This window comes from Zonotrichia leucophrys, chromosome 8 (assembly GCF_028769735.1).
Source record: "Zonotrichia leucophrys gambelii isolate GWCS_2022_RI chromosome 8, RI_Zleu_2.0, whole genome shotgun sequence".
Taxonomy (NCBI): domain Eukaryota; kingdom Metazoa; phylum Chordata; class Aves; order Passeriformes; family Passerellidae; genus Zonotrichia; species Zonotrichia leucophrys.
In genome coordinates this window covers 1,399,482-1,422,410 of record NC_088178.1, presented here as the reverse complement: position 1 = coordinate 1,422,410, position 22,929 = coordinate 1,399,482, and the positions used below count along the sequence as shown (strand labels likewise).

The 22,929-nt window shown below is 44.5% G+C and overlaps 1 protein-coding gene across 8 annotated transcripts in view; it reads left to right on the top strand.

Moving 5' to 3' along the window:
- DNM3 (dynamin 3) overlaps positions 1-22,929 on the top strand; it is a 174,674-nt gene that overhangs the window by 145,464 nt on the left and 6,281 nt on the right. For 7 of the 8 annotated variants that reach the window (XM_064720172.1, XM_064720173.1, XM_064720171.1 and 4 more), the window contains 3 exons: positions 2,757-2,921; positions 7,565-7,791; positions 9,745-9,978. In XM_064720172.1, the coding sequence (XP_064576242.1) occupies positions 2,757-2,921; positions 7,565-7,791; positions 9,745-9,978 (626 nt within the window). Of the gene's footprint in view, positions 1-2,756; positions 2,922-7,564; positions 7,792-9,744; positions 9,979-15,335; positions 22,914-22,929 lie in introns of those variants that run through there. The other variant, XM_064720174.1, reaches the window with a different exon arrangement.

Below are 22,929 nucleotides of genomic sequence, written 5' to 3'. Positions count from 1 at the left end.
CTGAAAGGACTGGGCTGCCTTGGCTGGGAAAGGAGGCATGGAAAGCTGTTTGCACCTTCTTTGTTCTCCCTTCCTGCTCAGCCTGGCAGTGGGCAGAGGCTGGCAGGGTTTGTTCTGTGCTCTGCTCTGGGTTTGTTCCCTGAGCAGGCTTTCCCTGCAGGAGCCATGCTGTAAGAAACAGGGACAGGGCTGAGGGGTGCCCTGCACTGAAGGTGGGGTCACTGTGAGGCTCACAGAGCTGCTGTGAAACAATGGCCTGGAGGTGGCATCTCTGTCACCTGGGATGCCCAGCCTTGCCAGGCACCCCCATTTCTGGCTGCTGCTGTTGGCACAGAGCTGAGGCAGCTGAGCACAGAAAGGTTTCTAATGCTTGGAGGGGTCCTGGAGGGCACAGAAACCTGCTGGAAGCAGATTTCCATCTGCATGATGCCATGCAAACAAGATGGTTTCTGGCATGAAAAGCCTTCAGTTGAGACATCAAATCATTAGGAATACTATGGCCAGAAGCTTTCATAATAAATTACTGTAAAGTCATGAAAGATTGATCTTTTTTGATTTCAGAGAAAATAAATCAACAGTATGAAGTCAGCTCTGTTACAGTTTCAAACAAGAGACTATTACCCTTTGCCTGAAAGATCAGAGACAAATTACTATTTTTACTTTACATTCTCTTGATGAGGATAATGATAAACATCTGTCACTTTGCTGCTTAGCCAGTTAGGAATCTTATTGCAATCTGTAATTTAAAGAGTAAAAAAAAAATAAAAGGAAAAAAAATACATGAACAAACTGCACTTTATATAGGCAGCAAAGAAGAAAAGAAAGAGAATAGATGTCAAATACAGGGAAACAGGGAAGGGGGCATTTTGGTCTGTAGTTACTTGGCTAAAATCTGCAGATATATGAGAGACGTATGATTTTTTTATTTCTTTGGTATTTCACAGGGAAAATTACCATTAGTTTTTCTTTAGACATGGAGGCTAAGGAAAATAGTCTTTGCATTGTGACTTTTGGCTACATGCAGTTTATTAACAAAAAGATTAAGGTTTTTAAGGTGGTGTCTACCAATGTTACAGCATTACCCTGTTTTCATCAAGAGCCCCTTCAGTGTCCTCCAGTCATAGGATTTTTAGGAAGCACAGCTAATTGTTTTCAAAGATCAGCTGCTTTCCCAGTAATTCACCCATACTTTTGAAAGTTCTTTTACAAACACTCAGTTTTGTTTCTAAATGATACATTGGGTCTTATTTCTTAACAAAACTAGAACTTAACACATCACAAACATTCCATTTCATTTAGCCTGGACTGACCAAGCTGTAGCTGAAAAGGTTCCAAGTGCTCTACCTGGCAATGCTGTGTGAGCAGAAGCAGAGCCTGCACCAGGACATGAAACCAGGAATCCCTCCTTGGCCCAGTTTCCTGCAGGGAGAAGCCTCTTTGGTGACATGTTTGCATATTTAGCACTAATGGCCTTTTACTGGTGGCTTTGATACTGATCTCAGCTGCTCCAGAAATGTTTAAAGCACCAGCCATGTGCCAATTTTAGCTAAAAGCTCTGTTGTAAATGGAGCTGTGCTGGCAGGGCTCTGGCTGATACACAACTCGTTCTCCTTGTTGGCTTCTTCAGTTTTTGCCAGTGCTTTGTGTATCTTTGTGTTCCTGATGTCCAAGGCCAGGCTGGATGGGGCACTGCTGTGGTGGGAGGTGTCCCTGCCTGCAAGGGGGCTTGGAACAACATGAGCTGCAAGGCTGGAGCACTTTGGCTGAAGTCAAAACCAAAAGCACTTTGTGCTTCTATGATTTTATGCTTCTGGGTACCCACAGAAGCATACTCAGGTACTCAGATTTAGATTTTACAGTTTGTGCTATTAATGCTCTGGCACTTGTTTTCAGGGAGAAGTTTGATATCAGACTTTGGGGAATGTTGTTCTTTGTACTCTCTGAGTAGAAATTCCATTCTTTTGGCAACTGCAAGCCTCAGACAGCAATTTGATTTTCACCAAAAGGTTACTATTTTCGTTTAGGTTTTCCTATATTTATACAGGCCAGACTGAGGCAAAGTATAGGCCTTTTAGCTTCCAGTTAAAGTTCCTGGTATTTAATTAGGTCAGCTGTTTGCATACAAAGAAGTTTTTTTTCTATGCAGTGAAAAAGAGAACCACAAATATATAACCCAGCCTTGAGCATTGGAAGCAATGCTGCTTTTGCTGTTATCTTTTATAATCCCTTTGTTTATATAGGTGCTATTCACATCTAACAAGTTGGAGACTGAACTGCAAAATTTGTCACAAATAAGTCAGCTTTAAATAACAAAGGTGGGTTTAACCCACAGAAGGGTAAAATTAAAGATCCAGACTTATGATGCTGCTTTCTTGCATGGATCCAGCTGGCTGAATGTGAATGGTAAAAGATTTGATAATAAGTATTGCAGTAAGTGATCTGAAATAATTTCTTGGTGTGACATTTACCACCGTGCATCATTGTCCAAAATCTTTCTTTAACATAAAGTTACAAATTTGTGTGGAAATACATACATGTGCTTTGTGCAAAAGGTCTCATTTGGCATTAAACTTTAAAGGTCCAAATTTCATGATGCTGAACTCTAATGTTAAACAAGCCAAGACTTCATATTTTAACCTGTGGATAGTCTTTGTATGAGTTATGTTGCTGGATTATACAGTGTAAGTCCGGGGGTTTTTCCCCCAATATGTTTCAAGTTTACTTCAATCTGAAAGACTTTTTTTTCTTCTTTGCAGACTGAAACTGAAGAAAATGGCCAAGCAGATAATTTTTCAATGGACCCCCAGCTGGAAAGACAGGTGGAGACAATTCGAAATCTTGTGGACTCCTACATGTCCATTATTAACAAATGTATCCGAGATCTGATCCCGAAAACAATCATGCACCTCATGATCAATAATGTAAGTAGCAAGCAGAGTTCTAAATCAGTTCAATGTGTCTGTCAGATCTCTCACTCTCAAACACCCCTCTGGAACACAGCAGCTACTAAAGAGAAGAATTAATGTTACACTCATGGACAAAATATTCCAATATTCCGTAGTACTTGAAGTTCTGCAGCCTTCTCAAAGGGTGGCACGCTGCCTTGAGTGCTTATCCCAAAATCCTAAAGAATTCATTTACATCTTAACCAGAACACAAGTTATTATTTAAAGGTAACTCAAGGTGGGGATGCTTTTGTTTTGGTTTTTATTAGATGTCTTGCTTTTGATATAACAGGAAGAGGAACTGGGAGCTTGGTGTGGGCAGCCTGTGAGAGCAGTAGAGCAGAGTTGTGCCTCCTTGATTTTCCATCTGCTGGCCTTTGTCAGGGTTCATAAAGCACTTCTTATTTTGTTTGGGTTTCTTTATATTTTCAGGTTACCATTTCCAAGGAATAAATCTGGAAGCTTTGGACACTGTTGTTTAGATAAGCAGATGTGGTTGGTTGATTTATTGTGTGTGTCTTTCTTAGATCTGAAGATTATTTGGTTAAAACCAGCTTTGAGATACCATTGTTTTTCCACTGCAGTGGGAGCTCAGTCTTCACATCCTGGCAGAGTTCTGAATGGACCTTGTTGAAAACTGAGCTTAATATTAGTGCCACTGCTGCCATACAAATTACTGATGGGACCCAGAGCCCCTGCCAGCTCTGAGAGGTCATCAAACCAGGCAGCCTTTAGCAGTGCAATATGCTGGGAGGCAAATGTGATTAGAAGGTAGCATTTACTCTTGACTCAGAGCCACCTCTAGCCTTCATGTGATGGATTTCATTAGCCCTGTGGAATTTGTGTTGCACTTAAGAGTTAGGTGGTTGGACAGGAAATTTCAGTGGGATTTCCTTGTACATTTAATACAAACAGAATTTTTGCATGAGGGCAAGAGATTGTTCATTAAACTTCTTCAGGTTTAGGGGAGTCAGAATGTAAGTAATGCTCTAGTCATGGGTGAGTTTTTACAAAAAAACATGGGAACAATGGAACAGCCTTTTTTTCCTGGAAATCATCCCTGCTCTAGACTTCAGAAGTTGAGTGTGTGTCCTCACTGCTCTTTCTAGATCATTGCTAGCAGCTCTCTGCTTTGACTTAGCCTATCTCCAGTGCCCTTGGAAAGGCTGGGGTTTAGCTTTCATTTCATAAACAGCAGAGCTCAGTGAGCAGTTGCTTTTGAAAGCTTACATTAAATTTTCTGCCACTCACCTCCTCATCTGGAATTGTTTAGGGGTCTCTGAAGTGTGTGCTTCTCTCTCAGAAGTAGATTGCTGTGAGATTTTGTGCTTTCAGTCTCATCAGCTGTTGGTGACACTGATAAAGCCTGCCAGGCTGGCACACAGAAACCACACACTTAAAATATCACCAAGCTTTCAGCTGACCTCATCGTCCCAAGCTGCATTTGGGCTTCCTAGTGAGCTGAGGCTTACACCTCCATCCTGGGGTTTAAATTTGTGGCAAAAAATCCAAACATTTTAAAGAACTGTGAAAAGTGACATAGAAGCATTAATGAATTTCTTTCTGTACAGCATAGGCAGTAAAATACCATATTGAAAACAACAGGTAAAATAGCAATTTTTAAAAATCAGGGCTACTGAAAAGAGAAAGAAATGGTTGAATTAAGAGTGCTGAGCCCTGCCAAAAGGTTGTGCAAAGATCTGGAAAGGAGTGGAGCTGTGATGGAAGGTGGGTCCTGTGAAGTTGTGTGTGTTCCTTGGAGTATTCATAAGTGCAACCCATCTACCAGGAGTTAAATGAAAACACTTTCCCTCCCCCTTAATCAACGTATTCTGTATTTTCTGCAGCCCCATCATGTTGCCTCCAAAACTCTGGAAACAAATCGATCCCAAGGAATTTGTTTCCATGACAATTGCAACCTCCCAAGTTTTCCTAGAACTTCCTTTCCACTTTGTGGGCCCATAAACAAGTATTTAGAATTCAAGGAAAGTATCAGATTCAAACTCAGTGTACAGAAAATAATTACATGCTGTCCCTGAGCATATTTTGGGGCCTAAGCCTACATTGTTGTGTTCCAAGTGCATCCCTTGTTCTTCCCCTAGGGTGGATGTTGATTACCTTAAAAGAAAATACATTTACCACACAGAACTGCATTGAGTTACCATTACCAATTCAAACATGCCCAAACAAAAAACACATACACAAGTTTGTATTTCATGGTGCCTTGGTATCCTGGATTACACAAGAGGGGTGGTCTTAAGAGCAGTCAGTGTATGCTCCATAAACAGTGCTGACACTGATCTCAGCTGAGGAGGAAAACTCCAGAGGACTTGGTGCTGCCAGACTGCTCAAGGAATGGGTTGTGTTTGCATTTGAGGCAGTGCCATGTGTTGTCTTCCCCCTGAGGAGGTTCCAAGCCCACCCTGCCCCATTTCAGGGTGCCAGGGCAGATTTGGGGCACTGGCATTTGGATGTTTGCTATGGTTCAGCTTTGACTGCAGGCCTGATGTCTGTGAAGGAAAATGGTTTTAAACCATTCCTGTGAGCCTGCTTTGCAGAAAGGAGCAAACATGAGTAAGCATCACTTTTCCCTCCATTTCCAAGCTGGAGAAAGTGGCTCTGGTGGGAGATCTTCCTCTGTCTAGCACAGCACAGGAGGGCAGGAGGCTGATCCAAGATCCATCCTAAACACAGCAGTCTTCCCTTTCCAGAGGAGGGAGTTACTCAAATCCTCTGCCAGTGACAGACAGGGACCTCTCATGATAATTGTCACAGGCTGATTTTTTTCAAACAGATATTTGTGGTTTAACAATGCCTTTACAATCAGCTCTGGCCTTAATCTAATTTTAGGACTTCTTTTTTTGAAGTGATGCCATTAAAATGCTCATTTCATCGAGCAGAATGTGATGCTGTTTAACTGTGATATCTGTTTTTAATGTGGAGTTTTTGGCAATCACAAGGAAAGTAGTGTACTCTGGCTCTTGATCAGTACCATCTACTGGAAAACAGCATGAAACTCATGGAAAAATGTTGCAGGCTTTGCTAAGAATTTGTGCATCTCCTGTCATACGTGAATGGGAAATGACAGCCAAGCCCAGGCAATGTGGTTTTGTTTCCCTCTGAGCTCTGTACTGGCTGCCTGCTCGTTGCTGGTGACCAGAAAGGGTCCCTTGGCTGTGCTGGCTCACTGCTCTCACTGACCTTGTCTAAACACAAACATTGCCTCAGTCTCACTCTCAGCCTTTCAATCACAAAAGTAGCACAAACCCATGAGCAAATGGAGCTCAGGTTTATGTAATCAGAATCCTGGGAATGTATTATCATCACTATCTCCAGCTCAAAAAAGCTTTATGGAGCAAAGCACCAGATGAGAAATAGATCAGAAGAGCAACAAGTCTCAAATGCAAGGATTTAGTAGGTCAGCAGTTGGTCTATTTACCACAGTCTTATTTAATCAGAGTACCTCTAGCTTTTTATGTCTTTTAATGTGGCCCAGGTTTCCATAACCAGGGCAAGCATAGCAGGAAATCAATACAGTAAATTAGATTACTTGGAGACTTCTCCCTTCAGCAGTTTGAATGTGTGTGGATGGGTTATTCAGAATCTGACAGACCTGCTGGAAATGAAAGATGCTGTCTACAGTATGGTAAATTGTTGCTAAGAAAGTAATTAACAGGTATATCATAAAACCTGGAAATTCCCATTCCCAGGGAATTTATATCTGATGGTACTGCCATTTACTTCCCAGTCAGTCCTTTAGAAATGGCCCAAAATGGCCCAAAATGGCAGCTGGCTCCTGGGAGCTGTTGGGAAATGAAGGGTAAGGAGAGGTGTCACCTCAGAGATGCAGAATTGCACCAGAGCTGGTGTAAGGTAGTAAGAGAAAGTGATTCAATCTCCTGCTTCCGCTGATCTCCCCTGTATTTGTTCAGCATTGTATTTTCCATAGAGACTTTTATTTCTATGGTGGTCTGGATTATTTTCTTTTCTGTCTGATTGTGAAAAATGCCTATCACTTGTTTTTAAAATTTTAGAAGTTTAATAGTAATAAAATGGTTATAAAAATAGTAATACAATTTGAGTAATAAAAATTTGGACAATTTGGATGAGGACAATATGAGACAATAAAAACAAAGAGTTACAGACAGTCCAGGTACCTCTTTCTGGGCAAAATAAGCCCGAAAAAGGACCCACGTTAACAGAGGATTAACCCTTAAAAACAACAGCCTGTTGCATATTCATACACCTCCTCCATGATGCACAAATTCCATTCAAACACAGGATTCTGGCTGGGCAGTGTCAGCTTCTTCCTCTGAATCCTGACGGTGCCTTAGAGGTGGGAAGTTCGTTTCTTCTGATAATGGAGCAATAAATTCCCTTTCTCTGAAAGATTCAGGTGTCCTGTGGCTGCTATCTCAGTGCGAGTCCTTTCTTTAAAAAAAGTATCTTACATAGCATAGTTTCTATTTTAACCTTATGTTATAACCTAAAACTATATTTAACACACTGCTTAAGAAAATTAATACAGCATAACTTTCTAACATAACACATATAATATTCATTTGAATATTTGCCAAAAGCCAATCATAAAATACACATTTTCCCCACTGATGAAACAGGTAAAAGAATTTATCAACGCAGAGCTGCTGGCTCACCTGTATTCCTCTGAGGACCAGAACACTCTGATGGAGGAGTCGGCGGAGCAGGCGCAGCGGCGGGACGAGACCCTGCGCATGTACCAGGCGCTGCAGGAGGCGCTGGCCATCATCGGGGACATCAGCACCAGCACCGTGTCCACCCCTGCTCCCCCGCCTGTGGATGACTCCTGGCTCCAGCAGGCACGCAGGTGAGCAGCCCCACAGCCCCACAGCCTCCCAGTGCACTGCCATGGCACCCGGCACAGGCACTGTGCTCTGTTCCATTCTTTCTCTGAACCTGCTGAGATCTGTCCAGCACAGCCCTTGGGGTGGTGTTAACTTTTTATACTAAAAACTACATGTACTTTATTTACAATAATTTTCCAATACCTATCACCTATTAGACACTCTGTCTCTACTCTAAACCTATCACCATCACAGCAGAAGATCAAGGGCGAGAAGGACAGGACATGCCCAGATTCCTCCATCTTGCCCCTTGAACCCCCATTCTAAATCCCCAAAATTCTACTTTTTCACCCTGTGACAAATTAACCATCATTCTACTCAAACTCTTGTGGCTTGTAAATCTTCACACAAAGTTGGTAATCGTTTCCATGGGCTAAAATCAAAGGCACAGGTGTTTGTGACTCTGTGCCAAGGTCTCTGAGCCCCTTGCCAGGGTGTGGAATCACCCAGGGCAGCCAGAGGAATGTCCTGGGTCCTGACACTATACTATATTAAAAAATACAGAAAAAAATCCTTACTAAATGTAAAAAATAATAAAAACTTGTTACTCTTTTCAGAGTCCCGACACAGCTTGGCCTTAATTGGCCAATGAGTCAAAACAATTCACACCAGAGTCCAATCAAGCAATCACCTTAAATACACAATCTCCAAACACATTCTGCATAAGCACAACACAAAAAAGCCCAAATGAGATAAGAATTGGTTTGTTTTTCTCTGAAGCCTCTCACTGCCTTTCAGCTTCGCAGGAGAAAAACCCTAGGTGAAGAAATCATGTTCAAAAAATGTAAATGCCAGCCTGATTGTCTAGGGCACTGCTACTGTCTTTGTTTTTTTGGTTTTTTTTTATTTAGGGTTGGGATTAAATGTGTGAAATGGTATTTTATGTTTGGATGTTTATTAGTTTTTATCTCCATCACAGTTTTATAAACTGGGAGTTCTACAGCGCTTCACTCTAACAAACTAAAAATGGAGTTGTATTTCTTTTTCTACAAGGCTTTTTAAGGGTAAACTGTCTAATTAAGAAGGTACACTTAAATTATTTTTACTTTTAACTTAATAACTAACTAGTCATGGCCTGTAATGTGGATTTTTAAATTTAATTTTACAATACTATTCAAACTTATGAAGAAGGACTAGATTCTGTCTTTAAACTTCTATCTTGTCTTATATATATTACTATATTCTAAAACTTTAAACTTGGAGTTAAACTTGGAAGCTTCTCCACAGCCTCAGGTCAATGCAGTGTTCTCCTGGGGGTCAATGCCTGTCAGCACAGAAAGTCTCAAATTCTCAGTAACCAGAGTTCCAACAAGATCAGGAGCTCCCTCCCTGCCTATCTTTTTGGGAAGATGCTCCTCCAGGTGTTAATGACATCTGTGAGGAAAATCAAAACATTTTCCAATATATAATATGGGAATATTCCCATATATAATATGGGAATATGTTTATATATATAAACATACCCACCTATTCTGAGGGTATGTTTATGTGGGCACCAGACAGGATATTTGCCTTGCAGAAGACCATCCAGTGGACTTAACAGCTTCTCTGATGCTTCAAATAGCAGCTGCTTCTGTCACCCCAGTTTTGTATCCACTTGGCCTCCTTTTGCAAGCTGTTATAATAATTCAGCATGTCAGGCTCCATGTCCTAGAAATTCCACTTAACAAAACATTATTAGGACTTGAATAATAAAATCCATTTTATTCACCTCTTTGCTTGTATGCTGTCAGTGGGAAACACATGAGTCTTAATTGTATGTGATCTTCTGACACTGACAGCAAAGGAAAATGCCAATAAAAACCATCTGTCATAAGTTTTAACTTTTGTTTAAAGCAAAATACAATACATCAAAGAAAACCCAAAACGTGCACCCCCACCTTACTGAACTTTTAAAATCTCTGATATTTCTCCAGATCACCTCCTCCAAGTCCTTCAACTCCGAGGAGACCTACCCTGAACAATCCCCCCAGCAGACCCTTATCTGGCCGAGGACCCGCTCCCGCCATCCCCTCTCCGGGCCCGCAGTCGGGGGCGCCCCCGGTGCCGTTCCGCCCGGGAGCTCTGCCTCCGTTCCCCAGCGCCGAGGGCCACGGAGGGCCCCCCCAGGTTCCCTCTCGGCCCAGCCGGGCTCCTCCCAGCGTGCCAAGGTAAGAGCTTGGTGTTCCTGGCGGTGTGCCGTGGTTCTCTCCCCTGGCACCACACAGACAAACCCTGCACTGCTCCCTGGGTGGGACGCGAGCGCTGCTGCTGCTTGTGGCAAAGCACAGCTGGGCATTCCCTGCAGTCTGAGGGGTTTGATGGAAGCACTTCTTAGCACGTAGCCTGTTTGAAAAGATAGGAAGATTTTTTCATTTTAAAAAATTCTGGTCAGTCAGTTGGAAGACCCTGATTTGTTTGCATTAAAAACCCCAGTTCTGGTTGTGTTGTACCTCATAAGGGACCAGAGAGAGAGAGGGAGGTCACCTAGCCCCAGGAGGAGAGGGGCAGGGGTACAGCTCCTCACTTGTGCCCTTCTGAACCCTCACCAGAGGAAGCAGGGGCTCTCCTGGGAGAGAGAACAAGAGCAGTTCTTGTAGAACCAGTGGAACAAACTGGTAGGAGTCTGATTCTTGTCCTGCAAAGCCAGCAATTTCCAGCCAGTTGGAAACAGTCCCTGGTTGTCTTACAGGGTACCTCATATGGTACCAAGCAATTAGTTAAGGAACAAGATTATCTTCAGTGCATTATTTCCTTTTCTTCTCAGAGCTTTGCATTTATCAGGACCTTTTAAAGTAGCTTTGCATATTGTATAATTTTCTATGGCACTGACTGCTTTTTTTATTTGTTATATGAATAGAATGTCCTTAATGTTTATTTTCACAATGATGTAATACACTTAATCACTTATATATATATATTAAAACCTCTGATTCTGAGGGATTCATTAACTTTCTAAATTATGAGAGGCATGGGCAGATAAGGCAATGTTGCAACAAAGGGGTTTCTCCATTTATGATAAATTAGCTGTTACATTGAAAGTACTCACAGTTTGGGAAAAAAAAAGAGCCAGCTAAATAGGAACCAAAATAAAATGTGCACATTTTCAATTTTGAAAACGGTAATTGAGAAGAGTAGCTTTGGAGAAGAATTTTCTTTTAAATAGGTGAGATCTGTCATAGTTGTCAGTAACTTAAATTTGAGGCTCAGTGTTTCTAATATAATTACCCTTTATAATAGAAAGCATAAATATCAAAGGGATGAAGTATTTTTATACATTTGCTATGAAAAGGGCGTTGTTGCATCGATGCCCAGCCATGAAACACTCTTTCACCTCAGTGCATATCCTGTAGGGGTAGAAAATGGGGGGAGAAATCTGGAATTGCCTTTCAAAACTGGAAGGGAAGAACCCAAGGACCATCCCCTTGCTGGGAGAGCCTGGGGCTGAGCCAAAGGGTGCTGGCCCTGCTGCTTGCTCTGTGCCATCAGAGGCCACCTCAGAGGGGTGCAGGGCTGAGGTGCAGCTGTGCCAGCTGTGCCACCCGAGAGAACCATGGCTCCCATCCCCTGCCCTGCACGGCAGCACGTCTCCCTCCCCTGCCTGCCCTGGCTGTGCATGCCTGCTGCTTTCCCAGGGTGCCTTGCCAAGAGCATGTCTGCTGATCTTGTCCTTCATGCCAGAGGGCTAGGTGGGATGGAGACCAGGAAGGAATTTTCTAGCACGCAAAAGACACTTGGGTAAGCAGCCTGGGAACGCCTCCGCTCGGGACCGCCACTGGTGGCATGAAAAGCAGTGGTGGATAAAGGAGGTCAGTGATTTTCAAATTGTAGCTGGATACAGAACTGAATGTGAGACTGCCTGACATTTTTGTGGAAAAAAATAATCTGCAATACACATCTTCTGGACTAGATCCTAGTTCTGTCTTTTAGAGCTATGAAAGCCTCAGACAGAAAAAAAATCTCAAGTGCTAAAGAATGAAGGAAGGGTTTGCTATTCTGCTGAAACTTCAGGTTTCTTCTGCTGACTAAAGTGAGAGGGAGGAAATCCCAGGGCAGGGGCTGCAGGGAAATCACCTGAGGGGGACAGTGTGGCCAGCTCCTACGCCTATTCAATGTTTCTTTGGAGCCCTGGAATTTCAGCTACGCTTGGTCTGGTTTTAATAACAGCCTTTGCAGGATCATAGGAAATTGACTCAGAAAATGGGTCTGAGATATTAAAAGGGGGAAAAAAAAGAGTTTTGAGGAAGAGTTCTTGTGGAAACTTGAGCTTTTTCTGTGACTTATTTTTGAACTGGGCGCTGTGCTCTGACTGTTCCACCACCATTTTCTGCAGGGATTCCTTGAAGTGTTGGGATCTCTCTTATCTAGGGAAATAGTTTAACTTCCTGAGAAGAAAGTAGTATTTTTAAAGTTTATCTCCCTTTCCAAAGGAGCTTTCTGTTGCAGCCCCTGTCCCTGAGACATGGAGCTGAAAATCTGACATGCTGAAGAAATACAGAGTTTCCATTTTCTCCTGTTCTGCCTTAAGATAAAAAGCTCATTTTCAGGGGTGAGACTTGGACTGTCCTTGTCCAATGAGCAGATCAGTACATGTTTGATGTGGAAAATTTGGCACCTTACCGTGAGATAGAGCCCATCTTTGAAAACACTTTTTTTTTTTCTTCTACTTTATTAGGATTTATCAAAGGAACTGTACAGAAATGGTGAGCTCTCAGCATTCTCTCACTGTTCCTCCCTTAATGTACAGGGAAAGGAAAAGAGTTAGGAGAGCAGGAAATCATTTTCTTCCCTGCTTCGCTCTGATTCTAAAGCTGGTTTGGGTTATGTGCTCTGAATATTTCTGTAAGGAAACAGAAACTATTTGCATGATACATGCTTCTTTTAATTAATCCCACTTGAGGTGGGTGGATCTCTCCCAGCAAAGCCTGTGAGTAAAGGCCCCTGGCTTTAAGGGCTTGATGCCAAAGCATATATGATTTGTGAAATATTCCCCACTGCCAGAATCTGGATTATTCCCCCTCTCTCTTAAAAGGCTTCAGTAGTATTTTGAAAGAAAATGCAGCTGTGTGCTTGGTTTGGTAGGACAGCTTTAGGCAGGCACTAGAAGCACTCCAGCTCACCCTGATGTGTGTTTGCCTGCCTGTGTGGAAAGCCTGATCTTGACCAATTTAAGTTCTACTGTGGATGCCTGATTTTTAGCTTTTAAATATCCTGAATGGGAATCTCAGCTTTGCCACAAGGAAAACAATTGGATTGGAAATGTTTTCTTCTCTTGGCAGCAGAGCCTGTGGCGTTTGTGGGGGTGGAAGGGTGCTGCCCTTTTCTCCCTGTGTGCTGCTACTGTGGATTCACCAGGGCTTGCCCAACAAAGCCTGGGCTGGAACCAGGGGATGGTTCCTGACTTTGTCACTGAGACAAAGGTGACCCCACAGGAGGTGAAACCCTGGAGCACGTGTGTCACCCTCAGGCAGGCTGGGGCTGGTCTGTGCATGTGAGGCAAGTGGTGGGGAGAAAATTCACATTGTGCTGCTCACACACTGTCCCTGCAATTTACTTCACCCACAGGCAGCCAGCAGGGAAGGGCTGGTGGCAGCTCTGCAGCTCCCCTTTGTTATGCCACCAAGGCTAATTCCATCAGCTGCTGGGTTGGTAGCTAATCTACCTTGTAAGCCACCATTCCATATTTCTGCCAAACTGGCAGGAAAAGGTACTTTTACCTGACAGTAATTGCAGTTAGAAATTTTCAAAGTCAGGAGCAGTACAGAAAGCATTACTGCCTGACATCTCCCAGCCCACAGGCTCCCACTCAACTCTTTGGTTACCAAATATCAACCATTCACAAAGTTTTCTCTGATGGATTTTCATGGATTAGAGTTCTTTGAAAAGATTTAATGAAATGTCTAACCCTGTGCATTGAATGATAAAGAGATTTTGTGCAAAAATTGCACATGATCCTCTGAATAAAATCTGTCAGAGTGCGTAGGCATATAAGGCCAGAAGGGTTATCCTGCCTGAGCCTGGGAATCTTCTTTCTCCTGAAAGTTTGACCTTGCAGCTTTAAAAGCTTACTACTGTATTTTTTAATGGAATATAAATTGTAATCAAATAGTCATTGCACCAAATTCTTCTGGCAGGATGAGTGAGAGCCCACCTTAGAGTGTTTGCATGCTGACTTGGATGATCTTAATCTGAACAGCCAAGTAGGAGAGCACAGCTCTGTGTCCTCTTTGAATGGATCTTTGGCAGAAGTTCTATTCAAAAAGTATAGTCTGCAATTAGGATTGTTTCATGCAAGCAAAGAGACAGAAGTGTTACATGGACAGAATTCAAATTCCTGCTGAACCTCAGGAGAAAAGAAAGCCAAAGAATAATTGAATTCTGCATCTCATGTCAAGAATATACAGCTCCATGGGCAAAGCCAGAGCCCCTCCCAGGGGGGACACTGCCCTTCTGTAGTCAGTATGTTTCCTGTCCAAGGACCCCAAAATCACAAGACTTAGGAGAATATCAGTTATTATTTCTGTGATTTCTGCCCAGGGGGAAGACAGCCCTGTGTAATTTGTTACCAGTCTAATGTCCATTTCTTGTTGAAATGCACACCCAGTAATATGTTACTTCTGCTGCTGGCTGCTTTGAGCAGCAGCAGACTCCATTTATTTTCTCTTATCTCTTAGAAAGAAGCTCTGCATTTCCCCCTCCTCCACTGGGTCCTTTTTCACTATTTTCCCTTTTTCTCTCAGCCTTTCCCTCTGTGTCCCTTTCTTGACCATCCTGTTTGCTTCCTCTTGCACCTCCTCCTTTCACTTGGTTTCCTGCCTGGTACATTTGTCTCTTTCCCCCAAGTACTCCTTCCTTTCCTTCTCACCATCTTGTCTTGGTTTCCTTCCAAATTATCCCTTCCCTGCCACCTTTGTAAATCTGTCACCTTGCATTTCTGTCTTTTAGAGTTTTTCAGACAGTTTTCAAGCCATAGAATGCAATATTTGGCAATCTTTCTTAGCAGCAGCCTGGTGGCAGTGGCTGTGACACCCATGAGGAACACAGACTCCACTGCCAGGTGTAAACCTGGGCTCATCTTGCCACTCTGGTCATGGGAGAGAATCAAAGAATAGAATCACAGAATCCTTTGGTTTGAAAGGAACCTTTAAAGGTCATCTAGCCCAACCCCCCTGCAATGAAGAGAGACAACAGAAGCACTGAAAGAAGGAGCACTCTGCATGAGGATAAGTATTGCAGGGCTTGGCCAGAAAGCAGGTCCCAGCAGGTTGTAAAAACATGTAAAATGTCACAATCCAGCAAGTCTGGCAGTTTCATTGTAATTCTTCAGTGCTGATCTTATGAGAGATTTGGAATGGCATTTGCACAGAACTGATTCTTCAGCTGCCTGAGCTGTAATGCCATGAGAGATACAGGAGAGTCTTCACTCTGCCCCAGGAGCTTCAGTGATTGCTGCCCCTAAAAGGATGGCTCTCTTTTAGACTGGCAGTAGGATTTTGTTACTGCCTTCCTTTATATTCCTCTCCCCCAGATGAGTCTCCTGAAGACTGAGGAAAACCAAGTTCATGGGATGCCAGACATTTCAGCCTGGGGACCAGATCTGCTGCCACTGACTCTCAACCTCTCTCAGCATCTCCCTCCATCAGCCAGAGACAGGCTGGTCATATCTGCAGTGGCCCAGGAATTTTCTGATGGGCTGTGGCAATTAACAAAAGTATCTGAAGAATCACTTGTTCTGCATAGGGTTGAGGTTTGATCCATCTACTGCACCTCAGGTAGCTGTAATCATCTTGAGTATTGTTCCTGAGCTACTTGCTCCTGCCTTATTCAACAAAAAATTGTTTTAAAACAAAGGGACATTCAACTGGGACTGCTGCAAGTCACTTTAAAAGTTCAGCAAAGAGGATCTGGCAGTGAAATGGCTTTTCATTACTCTTAGTGTAGACCAGAGCTATGTGATGGGGAAGGGTAAGTAAAAGAGATGCAAGAGAGGGGAAGAAAAACAAGGAACCTGAAAAGCATCAGAATTCCAGAAGTGGTTCTGGAATAAAGATGATGTTGCAAGTGCAGTCCTCAAACATAGTAGGAGTGTCATAGTAGGTTTGGTTTCAGTTCTTTTTTTTTCTTCTTAGAATTTTCTCTCTCAAGATACTGTTAGTAGAAGGAAATGGTTTTATTCTTAACATCTCTCTACTTGAAGAAAGAAAGTAGAGTCAAGCAACAGCAGTTGTTTGACAGAAATACAGGAACCTGAAGATGTTATTTGTGCCAAGAACTGATTTAATTTCATGATGGAGTGGTTTAATAACAGTTGCCATGAAGACATTGCAGGATTAGAGCAATGGCATTGAGCAGGGAATTCCTGCCTTGTCAGAGAGTGGGTGAATAGCAGTGCATTTCTAGGCTGCCTTGTGCTAGAAGAGAAAACATCTGAGAGTAAACAGAGAGAAACAGGGATGATTTGAACTTCCTGCAGCTGCAGGCATCTTGAAAGGCTGTCTTGAAACTCTGCTGTCCCCTGTGAGCTGTGTTGGGTCAGTAGTGATGAGGGCACTCCATGGCTCCACTAACAACAGTGGTAATCCCATTAGTTGGCATCAAGAAGAGGAGCAACTCCAGCTGCAGGTGACAACCAGGACATTTGCTCCCCTTCTTGCACCAAGGTAAGTAAAGAGGAGAGAGGCAGCAAGGCAGAGGAAGGTCAAAGCTGAGTAGGAAGGAAGAGCAGAGATGTGTTCAAAAGTGGGGTCCATGGTTCACGCTGCTGTGAAGAGATCAGATGTTCTTCCTGCTGATTTTGGGGCCCTTCTGTTGTCATCTTCCATGCCTAGAACAGCATTCTGAATGTTCCCACTCAGCACTCATAACTTTCTCTTCTTCATGGCCAATTGTGACCCTCTGGACCATCCCAACCTAAGGTTTCTGAAAGGCTGGGACAGAATTCCTCAGATGCACTGCACACTTGCTTACTTGACATGTTCTCTGCTGAAGGGCAAACAAGAACACACAGTTTCTTAAGAATAATACTCTGTCTCGGTCACTCTGTTGAATTAATTTTGTGTTTATTCAAGCTGAGCTTTTCATATGACACATTAATTCCCTGAAATGACTAATTTGAAAATGCAGTGTTCACATAAACATACAATATATGTGTATGTGTGTGTGATGGACATTGATTTATTATGGTCATATAGAAAACATAGCTTGAGTTGTAGATAATAAATTATTCTGCTGGAACATCATATTTTGGACCACATTGCCTCTGAAAGGAATATCTGTATTAAGTTAAATCACACACAGTGGAACCTCACTAACCCCAGTGCTTTCAAACAGTGTAAGCCTTTGAATTCATGGAGATTTATACTGCTGCAGTGTAGTGGTGGCCAGTGCAAGGACACATTCTTCCTTTCACTCTTTTTTTGTTTGTTTGTTTCTTTCAGCTATCTGATAAAACAGCATAATCTAATAACCTTAACTTGCTTATACTGAACAAAAAAATTCTGTCACTGAGAGCCCTGTGCAGAGAGGTCACTTGAAGTTTTGGGGTTCAGCTGTAGGGACAGCTGAGGCAGTCCCTGGCAGTACACTCTGAGCACGCCCTCTGTGCTTTGTGGAGCTTGAGTTCAGCTGGAGAATGCTTCAGAACTAGGAGCCACCCTCTAAAGCTGTGCTCTGTGCCTGAGGCTTCCCTTCCTGACCTGCCTGACCACACTGATCCTCTGGGCAACAGTTACAGACATTTTGTGTTTAGCAAAATGACATTTTCCAGTACAGAAACAAATCTGAGCAATTCTCACTCTCTTGGACCATTCCACTGGGCTAAGGGACCATCTCAGGCAGATATTCCCCAGCTCCTTTCACCTTCCATCACCACTCCGTGCAGTTTCTCATTTCCCCTGCAATCACCATCTCCTCCTGATCCCTGCTGTGATTCCTGTTTTACTCCTCCTCATGTCATCATCCTTTTTCTGCTTTTCCTGCTTTGTTGTGACCTGTGTCACCAGGACAAAGTGCCTTTCTTCCCTGTTTTCCCCCTGGCTTTCTCACTTCCACTCCTGAGCTGATATTTGGGACACTCTGCAGCAGCCATGCTGCATCTGCTGTAGGACAGAGTTTAAGCCTGCACAGACTGAAGACTAATTAGGTCTAGAAACTGTTTTGCCTCTGTTTTTGAAGCATGATGGATACAGTACTTCCACTTCTGGATTGTCCTCCAAATCCTGAGGCTGATGAAGGTCAAGAGATGCCATATAAAAGTTAGGTTGATACAAGAACCAGTAATAGAGGATGTTGGTCTCTCAGGATCTTACTGAAACAGAGAAAACCAGAGAAATAGTACAAAAATAAAATCAGTCGAAGCATTATAACTTTCTCAGGACCAAGCTACTTAGTTCTGTAAATAATCACCCAAACAGGAAACCAGATTTATTCCTCACCTGCAGTAAGTCACTGCACTCTGACCATATGCCTCACATTCCAGGTTTGTTCTGTCACCTAAAACAAATTTGCCTGCAGTCAGTCTTAAAGCTGCTTAGAGATTTGAAGTATTTTCTTGTTAAATTCTACAAAGACGATGTCACGTATCGGGGTACTCCAAGAGGGCTGCGTTATAGGGAAACCAACATGATGGAAAAGGGAGAGAATAATGGGCTTCTGTTCACAGCTTCAGATCTGTAGGATGTATCATAAAATAGAGTTCTGTGCATGCCTTCCACAAGTGTTCTCTGGTGGTTACAAGCAAGCAAGAACGTCAAATCTAAGTGGAAATGAAAGGCTTTTATTTCGAAGTCCTCTGGCTGTGCTGTGAGAAGCCATCTTCGAGCGGGGCCTCCCATGGTAATTACAGCCATGCTTTACTGAAAGCACATTTTGTGCACTCCGTGTGGGGAGCGATAGGGCTTCTCAAAAGGCAAAGGCTCGAAGAACTCCCATATGTTTCTGATCTAATTTTAAGTCTAGACTTGCCTTATTTAGTTTCTTTTGCTCGGCATTTGCCTAGCTAAAGCTTTTAGGAGTTCTTTTAAAACTGGAAACATGGAGGCGGGGGAGGAGGGGGGTGCTGCTAAGGTTAAAAATAAATGTAAAAACTTTTCCTTTTTTAAAAAGTTTTTGCACGGGGGTAAGAGCTCCCCTCCATTCAAAACCCCACTGAGCTCTTCAAAGGAGAAGTCTCTGCAGCAACATCAGGGAGTTATTAAATACATACTTAGTCCACAATTTTCATTGGTAAATTCTTTATGTCTGCTTAATGTGTGCTAGTTAGAAGAACTGATTCTTTTTGCAGACTCGTTTACTCAGCCCCGGGGGGACCGATGATCTCCTGCCCCTTTAGCACTAACTTTAACAAACAGTTAAAAAAAAAAAAAAGGGCAGCAAAATAACAACAACCCCAAAGACAAGAGAGTGAGTTAGGCGGGACACGGCCTGAAAAGGCAGCTGAAATGTTGCCGACAACAGCCAGAAGGGTTTCCCGCAGCAGCGCCGCTTCCATCGGAGCTTTCTCCGGGGCCGGAGCCGCTGCCCGGCTGCGATAACCGGGACAGACCCGGCCCGCGCCGTCTGCGCCGCTATCACCCGCTGGCCTCAGACTAAACATTGAAGCGGCCTTAGTCACATATTTACTCACTGGGATGGCAGCAGGGCTGCGGGGGAGGCTGTTTGTGCCCGCTGTCCCCCGGCCGGGCCGCGGGCAGGCTGCAGCTCCCCCTGCCGCCCTGCAGGCCCCGCTCCTCCCCGGCCTGCCCGGGGGCCGCGGCTCCGTGAGGGGCCTGGGCTCGGGGGCCATGGGGCCGGGCCCGCGCTCGGTTGCCTCAGGGCTGTGCTTGGCAGAGCTGCCCCGGAGTTGATGCCGGCTCTGTTGTCTCTATGTGGCCCAGGATCCTGCACCGCTCCCGGGGCTCCCGGCCACTGCTCCGGCCGGGAAGGAGCCAGGGAGAGACGAGAGACACAGCCTCGCCTCTTGTTTTTGGGGTTGAAATTCTTGTTAGGGGGTGAAAAAGGTCTGAGTGCTACTCCCAGTGTAGAAATGGTCACAGAATGATTTGTCACCTTGATAGGGAAGTCTAGGACAGGCAACTTCAGGGCTTGTACTTTCCTTCACTCACACTCGAGCTCCAGCTGATGCTGAGTGCCAGTGGCAAAGGAAGGGGGGGAAAAGGTACAGAACCCCCTGTCTGTTCCCCAGGCTGAGCCCCTGTGCTCTGCCCAGGGCCTCGGGGGCACGGTGCCCCTTCCTGCACTGCTGCAGGTACCCCAGAAGACTGTCAGCAGCAGGGCTGCAGGGACATGCTGCTGCTGGTGCTGCTGCAGCTCTTTTCCCCAGCGCTGCCTTTCCCAAACATTGCCCTCCTCTAGGAGGCTCTGCAGGTCCTGCTGCCCCAGTTTGTGTGGGGGTTAAGGAGCTGGAGGTGCACGGCAGGGAGGCAGCACCCTTGAGGGGCTGGAGCTGAGGAGGGCTCTGCCTGCTCCTCACGGATGTGCTGCCCATGCCCAGCGGGAGGACACACGGGTGTTTGTGTCACAGCATCCCAGACACATGTGGGAGCATCCACAGATGGGTTAGAGCATCCACAGACAGGACAGAGCATCCACAGATGGGTCAGAGCACCCACAGACAGGACAGAGCATCCACAGACAGGTCAGAGCACCCACAGACAGGACAGAGCATCCACAGACAGGTCAGAGCACCCACAGATGGGTCAGAGCACCCATAGACAGGACAGAGCACCCACAGACAGGTCAGAGCACCCACAGACAGGTCAGAGCACCCACGGGTGGGTCAGAGCTCCCCGGGTCAGAGCTCCCTGCTCTGAGCACTCCTGTCTGTAGGGCAATGCCACAGGGACAAGGATGGGTGGCTCGGCAGCAGCTCCTCATCAGAGCATCCCCTTGGGGGAATCAGCTTCTCCCAAAGCATTTGGCATTCTGCAGTGGGGAAGAGCTAATGGGGAGTTCTTCCCTTCAGGGCTGCACTGGGCTTGAGTGGAAACTCAAACTAGGCCAGGGTACAGAGACAGCGCTGGTTCAAGGGGGAAATGGGGCCTGATTGTGGCTCAGGTTTGGTTTGACTGATTGCATCCAGGAAATCCTCCCACTGTGCTCTCCAGTTTCTGATCCTGCTGTGTTAAATGGCGATTTGGCTAAATTGCATTATTTGAATCCAGTGGGCTGCATTTAACCTGGTATTAAAATGCATGTTTGGGCTTTTAAATTTGATATGAAGACAGCTGTATGCATTTTCCCTTGTTTGTCAATTGCATACATATGATACAATGTTTTCGGTAAGCGCTAAACAATGCAATGTGAGGCATTTCAACAAAGGAATAATTTAATGCAACCCAGCAGAAATGCAGAGCCTTAGAAGTGGTTCTTTATGAAACTACAAATTTTGGAAATGAGTCCAGAAGACCTACACTGGAGCAACACAAGAAACAATAGTTAACACAGTAACATTTTTCCTGTAAGAAAAATACACCATGAAGAAATTATATTTTGCCTATTTTTTTTTAGTTTGTTGATTTACTTGAATGCTTTAGTTGGCATATTTTCTATTGGTTGCATGGTAGGGATTAAAATTCTCGTTTTTTCACCAAAAGAGAATATTGTCACACAAGATGCACTTTGAGCCAGACGAGATTTTTTTTTTTTTGTCAAGTGTAAATTTGTCTCACATATTTTGTTCCAGTTCAAAGAAAATTAGCACATTGTTACATTCTTTTCATCTTCAGTTTAGCTTTAGCAGAATGAGACACATTTCCTTCCTAATCTTCTTCAGAGCCACAACTTGTAGGGGCACAAAGTCCCTACTTGCACAGGTGGAGGATGGGTTAGGAAGGGCTGCACATTTGTTGGGGCAAATTATTAATTTTTTGTTATTATTTAAAAATTATTAATGAGCTCTGCTGGAGCTGATGGGAGCCTCAGCTCCCACCTTGCTCAGAGCCTGGGTGAGCCATGGGCTCTCCTGGTGATCTGAGCTGGGTTAAGGAATAGAGAGAGAGTAGCTGGTACTTCCTGCTAAAGGGAGCAAAACCAGTGTGTAGGACATGCACTGAGATAAATGCAGCACCAGAGCAGCAACAAAATACTCTTTGTAACTGAGCTGAGGGAATGACCTCCACACAGCCCTGAGGGGGACCTTCCTGCACACAAACAGGTAAAGTGTTACACAGCTACCAGGGGGACTCTGTCTACAGCTCCAGCAGAGCTGGGTGTTATCCTTGGGGAAGGGAGGGAAGGATAAATGCCAGCCTGGACTGCAGGTAGGATGTGCTTGGAGATCACTGCTGCTCACTCTTGCTCTGGGGTCTGTTATTAGAGAATGACAGAGTCCAAATTAAAATGCAGAGGTTTTCAGTACACAGGAAAATTGAATGAAGGCACCTAAGTCTTCCCAAAAAATCTGTGACTATGTAGCACTTCCTGAAGTTGATAGAGAAATGCATTCATGGTAAATTAATGAATCCAGCAGCCCTGGCCACAGTTGGCATTTTCAAGACTGTTGATTTAAAGCCTCAAAATGTGCCTCAGATTCAGGCCTATTGATAGGGCTACAGTTTGCCCAGGTGTGCAAGAAGCTGATCTTCCTGCTCCTGCAAGGCAGATCTGAAGCTGCTGCAGGCTGGGACTGAGCCCTGAAACCAGGGAATAACCACCCTGCCCTGCTGGTTTGTGGCTCCAGAAGGCAGCAGTGTGTGCAGAGCCCCCAGGCTGTGCACAGTGATGGGTGAGAGGGTAAAGCATGGCAGAAATGGCAAAACCCATTTCCTCCTTCCGTCCTGTGCATGCTCAGGGCTGTCTGGCTTCGGGGTGCATGGCAGTAGGATTGTTGTGTGTACGAGCACGTGCTTGTCCATGTCACAACAGCCAGAGGTGTGGGTTTGTGCTCCGGGTCTGTGCTTAGTGCTTGTACTCAGGGTCTGTGCTCAGTGTTTGTGCTCAGTGTTTGTGCTCAGTGTTTGTGCTCAGGGTCTGTGCTCAGTGTGTGTGCTCAGTGTTTGTGCTCAGTGCTTGTGCTCAGTGCTTGTGCTCAGTGTTTGTGCTCAGTGTGCTCAGTGCTTGTGCTCAGTGTTTGTGCTCAGGGTCTGTGCTCAGGGTCTGTGCTCAGTGTTTGTGCTCAGTGCTTG